Source organism: Polypterus senegalus, chromosome 15, assembly GCF_016835505.1.
Source record: "Polypterus senegalus isolate Bchr_013 chromosome 15, ASM1683550v1, whole genome shotgun sequence".
Lineage (NCBI taxonomy): Eukaryota > Metazoa > Chordata > Cladistia > Polypteriformes > Polypteridae > Polypterus > Polypterus senegalus.
Genome location: NC_053168.1, coordinates 42,633,097 through 42,644,833, shown reverse-complemented (window position 1 = coordinate 42,644,833; position 11,737 = coordinate 42,633,097). Strand labels below are relative to the sequence as shown.

The following is an 11,737-nucleotide window of genomic DNA, read 5'->3' as shown; positions in this document are numbered from 1 at the left end:
ATCTTTGTGGAGCTTCCACCATTTTCTACCTGTGGCTACAGAATGAGTGCAAAGACATGCACAGAGTACAAAATCCTTAAATGTAACCCGATTAAGGGTTTCCATGATCGGGTTTCTCAAGGTGAAATCTATGGCTGTTAGCCTGGTTTCTCAGAGACCAACATCCCAGTTTCTCTAACTGGAGAGAGAGTTTACATGGCATTCTAGAAATTGGATTTCTGTGAATGAATGGGTTAGTAAAGTGCATGTGAAAGCACTCTGTGACATCCCTACTACTGCATGTCTGTGTAGTCAGACGATTTGAATTAACACCCAGCTATGTTAGCACTTGACTTCTGTTTAGAAATGGGCAGAGTGCACTATTTGACTTTACTTCATAACCGAGTGTTAAATTAATGCCAAATTGCAAGTAAGTGAGGACTCTGAAACACTGCCTCTACTGTATGTTAAGTTTTCTGTTGGACAAGTTAAAGTTCCATATGGTCCATGTACAAGAGCACTAACTACATGGCTGATCCCTTACTAATTGATATATTTTAAAAGTACTTGCGTAACATGAGCAAAATGTAATTAGTGTGTGAAAGTTGAACACTGACTGCACAACAGAATGCTGGGAAAGTTCAAGTCTTAACTGTCCTTATCCTAAACACCGCCTGTAATAACTTTTTCACAAAAAACACAGATTTCAATGAAATGTGGAACCAGCCAATTGCAATTTGACACAGATATTTAAAATATGCAGCTTTATTGATACAATAATTTTATAAGAAAAAGTAAGTGGTAAAAACAGGGAGAAAAATCTGAAAACATTAATGAATGACAATCATGCTAGAATCAAAGTAAAATCTAAACATTAAATTCATTGCAAATTGCTTTTTTATTGCATTTGCTTTAAATATTAAGGGATATTTAATAAGGAAAATGAACTGCCATTGAATATACGAAGGATCAATCTGAAGTTTAAAAATCTGGACAACAGAACATTAGTAATATGATACATAAGCAAGATAAACTTTAAAACTTTCACACAAGAATATTGGCAAACAGCACAGAACAATTCATTTTGACTTCTTGATTAGACATAGAAAATATGTAACACACTACTGACCTAAAATATTATCTACAACCAACAAAAGACTCATTGTACTGCTCCAGCTTCTTTGTCTTCATTGAAACTCTTTTAGACTGTTTAAAAATGGGCGAATGTAAAAATTCAGTATCAGTAAACTTGTCTCCCCTTCGCAGCTTCCTATAATGAATATAAAACAGAAAGACAAAAAGCTGTAAAACATCCTCTTTTTAAAATATGGTTTACAAGAGATGTGTTAGGAGATCAAACACAATGCTTAAGACTGTAGCAGAACGGTGCAGGGGTAAGAACAACAAACCAATAAGCAGCTACCTGGTACAACTTTGAATTCCCCCAAACCAACTAACAGAAGGGTGTTTTAGGACACCATTGGTCTACAAAGAATGTAAAATGAGAAACTTCACATGGAGTATGGGAGCTGGAAGACAATAGTAATTATAAAGAAAGACAAGTTCACTTTGAGGGGACGCCAATACTGGATATCGGGTGAAACATTTCCATTCTATGTACTGTACTACAAATAACACTGCACAGTTATGCCTGTAACATAAAGCAAAACCAAACACTGAAAAATGGCATCAGGCTATTACAATATGGGAGGAAGTTTCAGCAAAAAAGAGTGAAAATTATAAAAACGAAAATGCAATCTCTGTTTTGCAATTTCATTTTCAAAGTCTGCATGCAATAATCCTGCAAATATTAAAATTAAATAACCCAGTTTGTGATTTCATTTTCAAAGTGTACACACAAAAATGCTGCCAAAATTTAAAAAAATAAAAATAACTTAATTTGCCATTTAATTTTCAATTTGAACAGCACTGAAGCCTCAAAAATGAAAATTAAAATGCATTTTCACTTTGTATTTTCAATTTCAAGTTCTCCACATGCAAATAGTGTGGGTCAATGTTCGGAGCTTTGCACCTCGACTTCCCAAAACTCTGTCTTTTATAGCTGCAGAGCCACTTCGATCAATAGAATGCTTCTCTTTTTTACATCAGGTTTAAAAATATTTTAAATAATAGAATGGAAAGCTATTTCAGGATAACTTTATTTTTATGTATGTTTATTGTTAAAGATGTAGGTGGTTATACTTGCACCAAGATTATGATGATAAAATTCATGTGCAGGTGCTATACATACAATGCCCATTAAAAGTATTCACCACTTTCCTCACTATGAATTACATCACTTTGCTTTTACTCTCAAGTGGGTAAGGATCTTGGTCAGTCCCTGTTCCTCATTTCTCAATGATTAAATATATGCCCTAATCCCACACACACACACTCACTCACTCACAACTAACCCCACTGCTCAATTTTCTTCTCATGTCTTCCTACTAAATTAGAATTTCATTTCTTCTGTTATTGGCCCCGTTATCTGATGCTACTTAGACATTGATGGGCCTGCTGCACACACATTTCAATCCACAATACTGCCCTGAATATTAGAGGCCATTCCAATTTCCTCTTCCTCTCCTTCATGTCAAGTCAGGTATCTCTGTACTGAGAGATATATTTAATGAGTCAGGGTTTGAAACATTCCTCTCTGTACTGTCTAAGCATCCTATTCCTTCCATTTCCTGCTTTTTTATTTGCAGCAGAGTTCTGTGCTCAGGGCACACAGGGTTCCTCTCTCTTCCAATTTTATCTTCTGTACTCATTTGCTTCAATCCATTCTCTTAAGTCTAAACCTGGTGTCTGGTCTCTAGGAATATGGATAAAAAACATTTAAATGCTTAGCCAATTTGCGGTTGGAAACCGTTAAGGAAAATTGCCACATAAGGTTTGCATCTAACCCTATCTGACCTACTCCCCCAATCACAATGCTATGTACAGAGAACACAAGATTATAAGATATATATAAAATAACACTATGGTTGAAATTTTGAATTTTCAAGTATTTCAATTAGTATCCTATAAAGGCTACTTTATGTACTACTTTAGGTTATAGCATGTATTGATTACTTTGGGGAGATGTGTTTGCCTTAACTTTTAAGTGTCATTTCTAATAATTAGTGTAAAAAAGACCTAATTAAATAAACTGAATACTTGTTAGGCACTTTATTATACATATATACATAAAAAAATTAGTTTTCATTTGTTCAGTCTTTATTTATCACAAACATATGCTTTTACATTATGTGGACAGGATGATGTATGAAAATTTATATTAAAACTACTCATCTTAAATAAAAACGTTGAAATATCAGAAGAAAGCTATTTGTTCTAATTAGGTGGTTGCTTTAAGACGCGCTAGTGATTTTTTTTTTTTTACTGTACCCTTAAGCGCTTTTAAAAAGCAGCTTGAAATGAAAGGTGCTGTATAGAACAAAATGTTGCTAAAATATGTAAAGCAGAACAGTTCTACTTTACAGTCATAGTATGGACTATAAACGTGAACTAAAACAGTCTTAACTACAAAATGTCTCCAGATGTCATTAATACTACATTTCAAAGAACAACAACTATTCCAATGATCAGAATGCAGTTTGCAATAACCTCTAGAGATGAGTAGCATATTCACCATCATAAACTACTTCATTCCTCTCATCTTCTAACAGCAGCATTTTTTTCAGTATAGGATATTTTAATAAAATGGGCCAACATTAACATAAGCCTCAATAAAGTGTTGATATTTGTATCAACTAGAAAAACTGTTTTAGCAGCTTTCAACAATTTCTAAGTAATCCTTTTTATTTAAAGGATCCAAAACATTTTCTGTTCAATGTCTTTATTTAAATTATCTATCCTTTCTTTTTTTAATCTTAATATCTAGTCCAGGGTTGCATAGAGCTGCTGCTTATATGGCTGTAAGGTAGGTAGTAACCATGAACAGAGCTGTAAGTCATCAGGTGATACTGGGGCAATTTAGAGTTACCAATTAGATTATCTAATGATCTCTATTCCTAGAAATCGTGAGTCTTCAAATACAATGATCACCAGTAAAATCAAAATATTCTTCCATCTTTGAAGAACAAATTGTGCTGCTCCAAGTGGGGATAAATTAGCTGCTAAATGACAAAATGAGGTAGATAAATATAAATATACAGTATAATTACATATGGACATCACGCAAGTAATATAGAAATGTGCAAACCATTAATTTCCTGAACCTTTTCAGTTAAAAATGTTTAAAATCGAAGCCATATTTAAAAAAAAAAAAATGTTCTTACGCATTTAAGGTTGGCTCTTTGTAATTCACAGTAATGGTGCACCTGCGCTTGCGTACAGGTGTTGACACTTTGCTCTTCAATGGTATGCTGGAAAATCTATAACCTCTTTCACATGATACCGACGGAACATTAGTAACGTCAGAGAGTCCTGTTCGAGGCATTTCAGAACAAACAGTGTTTTCTGTTGACGAAAAGGAAAATAAAAAACCCTAGCATTACACAATAAAAACACTAAGGCAAAGTTAAGTACATAAAAATTTCCTCTCTGGGCATTTTTGTTTGCCTAAAAGATATTGGCAATTACATAGAGCAAGAAATTTGTTAAACTGGGAGAAGAGACTTAAACAGGATTGATTAGCAAAAATCCTAGCGGCAGTAAAAACACAGAAGGAGCCAAATATAATTTACTTTTAGGAAAATATGTGGCAAATAAAATTGAATGTTAATAATGGTAAACTGCACAATATTTAAATGCTATTCAATTGTACAATTAAGATTACTCTAAATAAAAAAAATACAGGTAAAACTTTCACAGACATAACAGCACAACTCAAATATTTGTCATTTTATACTTTTTTTCTATTTGTATAAAATTTAGATATTAAATGGTGCATTACCAGCATCTCTTTCACTTTTCCAGCTCTCTAGTGTTTCATTCATCAACTTAACAGGAGTGACTGCCACTTCTGATTCTGTTATTCAAAAGGAAGAATGGATATCATCAAATTAAAAAACAAATCTAAAGAAAATTACAGTGGCACAATGCATTGTTAGATTCTAATGAAGATGTACTTCAAAATGCAAGAAAGATCTCAGATGTACCTTCATGGTGATGGAAATGGACTGATAAGTACAAGCTGACTTGTAAATTTCCATTTTTATTAATTTTGTGAGCCACCTGTTTATACACGTCTATTGCTGTCAGGCAAACATTTGAATATTAAATTAGAGTATCTTACTTACCAAAATTTCTAATAACACAAATCATGAAGACAATACAGTCCTAAACTATAAAAAATAATATCTGACTTGGTTACTTTGAAGTTGGTGTCTGATTCAATTTAGGTTTAAAAAATGATCAAAAGTTACAGAATAATCATCTAATGACATTACATGGTAATAAGTTTTGAAATTAAACATTTAAATGGACCAAAGTTAACCTTATTTAGGCAGAATACCCTACTTGCTGGATGAGTTAATTTGAAAAGACAGAGTCATGGCAATGTGTTAGAAGCAAAGACTTTATTCATATACAGTGTGTGCACAATTACTAGGCAAGTGAGTATTTTGACCATATCATCATTTTTATGTATGTATTCCGACTCTAAGATGAACAAACTTGAATAGTTATTGAATTTAAGCATATCAGGTGATATTTGTGTAATGAGGGAGGGTGTGGCCTAAGGAGATCAAAACACTATATCAAGGTGTGCATAATTATTAGGCAGCTTGTTTTCCTCAGGCAAAATGGACCAAATAAGACATTTAACCGACACTAAAAAGTAAAAAATTGTAAAAAGTCTTTCAGGGGGATTCAGCACTCTTGAAATTGCTCAGATATTGAGGCGTGATCACAGAACCAAATGTTTTGTTGCAAATAGACAACAGGGCCACAAGAAACATGTTGGGGGTTGAAGAAGAAAAAAAAAAGACGCAAATTAACCGCCAAAAATTTGAGAAGAATCAAACATGAAGTTACCACGAACCCATTATCCTCCAATGCTGTCATATTCCAGAACTGCAACCTTTATTGAGTGCCCAGAAGTACACGGTATTCAGTGCTGAGAGACATGGCCAAGGTAAGAAAGGCTGAAACCCAATCACCACTGAACAAGACATGTAAGTTGAAACGTCAAGACTGGGCCAAGAAATATCTGAAGACAGATTTTTCAAAGGTTTTATGGACTGATGAGACGAGAGTGACTCTTGACAGACCAGACGGATGGGCCTGTGGCTGGATCAGTAACGGGCACAGAGCTCCACTTCGACTCAGACACCAGTAAGACGAAGGCGGGGTACTGGGATGGTCTGATATTCATATATTATAATATATATATATATATATATATATATATATATATATATATATATATATATATATATATATATATATATATATATATATATATATATATATATATATATATATATATATATATATATATATATATATTCTCTTTAGCTACTTTTAGGACTTGAGTAAAAACGTATTAGGTCATATTTATGCAGAAATAGAGAAAATTCTAAAGGGTTCAAAAACTTTCAAGCACCACTGTACATACATATATGCATATATATGTATATATACATGCGTGTGTATATATACACATGCACACACACACAACAGTGTAGCTCAATGCACCAAAACTCAGATAAAGGAGAGAGAGTATAATTTTCTTTACTCACTTAGAATAAACTGTGTGTAACAATGCATTGACTAAATCATAATGTCATAGTTCAATATTTAAATTATAACTATATCAAACCATAAAAAGTAAATTTGAAGTATAGATTTTGATTTATTATGTCAATGACTAATTAAGCTTTATGCAGAAATGAGATTGAGGCTTAAGAGAGGATTTAATTTATTGTTTATTCCCCTATTATCTTATCCTGCATTTTTAATAGGGGTTTGTAGGATCAAATGAATTTATTTCTGAGTAGAGACATTATGAGACATATAGAAGAAACTGCAACAAGAAATATGTAGTTACTGCTTCATTTCAGGACTGTGGAATAATTTTTTGTCCACTAATTCTACTGAACAGAATTTCAAAAACTTAATTTTAATGAGAATTGTGTCTCTAGGAACTGTTATCATAACTGTATTATGATATAAACCATAGTTGCAGCTGGAGTAAAATCAAGTCTGATTGTTACCTTTAGTAATAAGACAGATGATTGCAGTTCTCTCTTTACTTATAAGTTCACAAGAGTATAATATTTTTTCGTTTAAAAAGACTGCAGTGCAAGTTAAGCAACCTTATAAAATAAAGCAGAACATTGGAGAACAAAAAAAATCATTACCATACACAAAGACCTGAATAAATCCACTGTGAAAAATAGATTAAGTATTAGGCAGATCACACATAAATCAGAGAATCTTAGATTTCTAAAAAGTAAGTAAGAAATGGTTCTAAACAGATATTTAAGAAAAATAATAATTACCTATCTGAGGTATAACATGTTCTGAGGCTTGTATTAAAGATTTTTCATATATGCTCACTACATCCTCATTCACTTCTTCAATGAAAATGTCAATTCCACTGTAGGGTTTAGATCCAACCCTACATGATGTACCAAAAAGCTTATCCTTTTCATTTTCTGGTTCTAAAAATAAATGACAGAGAGAGAGAGAGAGAGAGAGACTTTAGCCATTACAGTAATATTTCAAATAGCTCAATTATGCAAGTCATTCACAAAAAAAAAAAAAAATTCTCTCTCGCTTACCAAAAATAGGTAATTCTGTATTTGTATTTTCTTCTGCACATGTGTAAGATTTTCTCTTTGATCTACCTCTCCTTGGAGGACTACCCATGCATTCTTTACTTTGGATAGTAACATATTTTGACTTTTTCTCTTTTCTATTTGGGGCATATGAGATATCATCAAGTTTTCCTGATGGACTGCTTACAGAGGCGCAGTTAACAGCTGCATGGTTTTCAATGTGTTCATCAGATTCTGTCTGTTTATTATTGGAACGAAAAGGGGTAACATGAATACACTCCTCACAATTAAAGTCATAGGCATCATTTGAGCCTAAAGAAGTGTTTATGATATCCAGTGGACAATTCTTCTGAGCACTTCTGGTTCTCTCTCTGCTCTTTGATCTTGATCTAGTTTGTTTGTTATCCCAAGGCCTTTTCAAAGTACTTCTGTCATATTTTTCTTTTCTGTTTCTTTCAGTCTTAACTTGAGAATCTTCTTTTGTCTTGGGTAAAGTTCTTTTACTTGCTTGCTCTGGTGTAGGAGGTTTTACTTGTATGGGAGCTGTCTGTGGTGATAACGTCTGCCAGTCAAACTCTATGACTGAAGATCCAGCTTCTGCCCGATTACTGTCAGATGTTAAGACCTCTGCTTTATTAATAATCCCTCCAACATCCAAGGAGCTATTTTCAGAATCATTCTGTTGGTGAAAGGTTTCCAAACAAAGTTCATCTACAGATGTTTTATTTATTTCTTGACTGTGCAGCACATCTTGTCTGTGTTCAAGACCTCGACGTCTGTATGTGACAGTTTTGGGCAATGCAAGATCTTTACCTTTCCAGCTGTCTCTTTCTACAAAAAAAAACAAAATAAATAAAATAAGAACACTTATAAGGTTAGAGAATGAAAACCCCAAACAGTTTTACAAAGAAAAAAAAAACAAAAACAGGATGACTATACCAATTATAAAATGCACAGAAAACACTCTCTAAATATATATTAAATATGCAGAGTGTGGCCCAATAAGGTTAAGTGAATCACTACCTCAAAATGACCTGCTCACATTTGTTAAGAATAAATGGAAAGGGAGGGTCAAGCAAAAGTGCAGGTGATGCAACTTTATTAAAAACAAAAAAAAAAATAAAATACTGTACTCTCATATAACAGAATGCATAAATCACAACAACCAATTCATTATTAGTCTACTTTTATTACAAAATAATAGCTACTGAGAACATCAACACTCTTTAAATTTAGGCCATAATAGTAGGGTTTTCTATTAGACAAAAGGTATATGTAAGAACTTTAAAATTTCTTCAGTCAATAAACTATGCAAGAAATCATGAAATGACACACTTACATATCGCAGAGAAGTTAAATCTTCTTTGTTTTTCTAAACATCTGCTTTTAATCACTTTAACCAAAGCACCATTTTTTAGGTCACAATCTAAATCAGTATTTTGCATGATTTTTGGGAGGATTAGTCTGTCTGTCTAGCTGAACAAAGGGATTCCCTTCTGTAAGGGCAGAATGGTAAAAAGACACGTGATTGCAGTTCGCATACCAGAAGAAGGTGGGAGCGGAGGATGCCATCATCTACATGGTACACCGATCCCTCTCCTACTTGGACAGAGGCAGTGGTGCTGTAAGAATTATGTTTCTGGACTTCTCTAGCGCCTTCAACACCATCCAACCTCTGCTCCTTAAGGACAAGCTGACATGAGATGGGAGTAGATTCATACCTGGTGGCATGGATCGTGGACTATCTTACAGACAGACCTCAGTATGTGCGTCTCGGGAACTGCAGATCTGACATTGTGGTCAGCAACACAGGATCGCTGCAGGGAACTATACTTTCTCCAGTCCTGTTCAGCCTATATACATTGGACTTCCAATACAACTCTGAGTCCTGCCACGTGCAAAAGTTCACAGACGACACTGCTATCGTGGGCTGCATCAGGAGTGGGCAGGAGGAGGAGTATAGGAACCTAATCAAGGACTTTGTTAAATGGTGCGATTCAAACCACTTACACCTGAACGCCAGTAAAACCCAGGAACTGGTGGTGGATTTTAGGAGATCCAGGCACCCATGGACCCTGTGATCATCGGAGGCGACTGTGTGCTGAGGGTGCAGACCTATAAATACCAGGGAGTGTAGCTGGATGATAAATTGGACTGGTCTGCCAATACTGATGCTCTGTCTAAGAAAGGAAAGAGCCGACAATACTTCCTTAGAAGATTGGCGTCCTTCAACATCTGCAAGATGCTGCAGTTGTTCTATCAGACGGTTGTGGCGAGTGACCTCTTCTACGCGGTGGTATGCTGGGGAGGCAGCATTAAGAAGAGGGACGCCTCACACCTGGACAAACTGGTGAGGAAGGCAGGCTCTATTATAGGCATGGAGCTGGACAGTTTGACATCCATGGCAGAGCGACGGGCGCTCAGCAGGCTCCTATCAATTATAGAGGATCCACTGCATCCACTAAACAGCATTACCTCCAGACAGAGGAGCAGCTTCAGCGACAGACTGCTGTCACTGTCCTGCTCCACTGACAGACTGAGGAGATTGTTCCTCCCCCACACTATGCGACTCTTCAGTTCCACCTGGGAGGTAAACGTTAACATTATTCAAAGTTATTGTCTGTTTTTACCTGCATTTTTATTACTCTTAATTTAGTATTGTTCTTATATCAGTATGCTGCTGCTGGAGTATGTGAATTACCCCTTGGGATGAGTAAAGTAAAGTATCTATCTATCACAAGTGGGTAAGGTTTCAGTCTGCTCTGCTTCTCTAATACTAGCGGACTACCATGTCAGTTAAAGAAGAGAAGAGCTTGACAACAAGGTCTGCATGTGCATGCTCTTCCAAACACAAATGCTCCAACAGGCCATCTGCTAGTTTAATTGCTTAAGAATCTCAAGTGAAGGCTGAGGCAGTGACTGCAGGAGCATCAAATGCACAAAGAGCTATTGAAGTTAAGGTCAATAGATACATCAAGTTTTATAAATGCTTTGAGGAGATTCTTTGCCAACCGAGGACCATTAAAATCTATAAAGTCTGATGATCAAGTTTTACAAAAGCTTTTCACAAATTGAAAAATTCATTCTAACCTACACAATCAAATGGTAAAGAGACATCTTGTAGAAAACAGCAGCTACTGGATCTTTAACCCACCCTGCTCTTCTAATATGGGAGGAGCATGGGAAAAAATTGGTTTTACATAAAAACCGGACTCGGTTCTTTCACTATTTTTGGAGGTAGTGCTGGGCGTTATGACCAAAATTCTATATCACAGTATTTTTCAAGATGATACCGGTTTCACGGTATTCAATGGTATTTTTTACCTCACGCATGAGTGGATGTTAACCACATTTTCCACTGCAATTACTGCAGCAGACTGGCTAAGAATAACCTATTCCACAGTCATGAGAATTGTACATAGTACAAAAAAAAAAATAAATAAAAAATTTTAATGTGCACACAAGTATTGCAAGTTTGCATGGCCCCATAAGCGGTAGTTTTCAGCTGGGTGGCACTAATGAACAGAAGGAATCACATTGCATGACAGTTGCACTCAAAATATAGAACCTTATTACTGAACAAATTTTGCAAACAACTTAAACTACAATTTTGATAACATACTTTCAACCATCCAAAGAGGCATTTAGACTTAGTAAAATATCCAGAGGTGCTTGTCAAAAGTTGTATTGCACTGAATAGGTCTTAGAAAAAGAATAAATAGTAAATATTTTTTGTAAACCAACTATACTTTCTGTTAAAGTTAACAATCTCTGTCCATCATTAAACTGCATAATAACCTGCCCTTCTTAAGTAAAATTCTAGAGAAGGCAGTCATTATGCAGTTAAATGACCACCTCAATAAACATGCTATTCTTGATACATTTCAGTCAGGTTTCAGAACAAATCACAGCACAGAAACTGCACTCCTTAAAGTAGTAAATGACTTGCGGGTAAATGCAGACAGAGGCCATTGATCTGTTGTTCTCATCCTCTTAGATCCGAGTGCTGCATTTGACACCATTGATCA

At 35.0% G+C, this 11,737-nt stretch overlaps 1 protein-coding gene across 1 annotated transcript in view; it reads right to left on the bottom strand.

Moving 5' to 3' along the window:
- Nucleotides 1-216: 216 nt before the first annotated feature.
- The window catches only part of LOC120515758 (shugoshin 1-like), a 37,065-nt gene continuing 25,544 nt past the window's right edge, over nt 217-11,737 (bottom strand). Inside the window, exons 6-10 of the mRNA XM_039737045.1 lie at nt 7,713-8,540; nt 7,431-7,592; nt 4,880-4,954; nt 4,263-4,443; nt 217-1,249 (exon numbers count right to left, since the gene is read on the bottom strand). Coding sequence (XP_039592979.1) covers nt 1,117-1,249; nt 4,263-4,443; nt 4,880-4,954; nt 7,431-7,592; nt 7,713-8,540 — 1,379 coding nt within the window. The 3' untranslated portion in view covers nt 217-1,116. The remainder of the gene's footprint in view (nt 1,250-4,262; nt 4,444-4,879; nt 4,955-7,430; nt 7,593-7,712; nt 8,541-11,737) is intronic.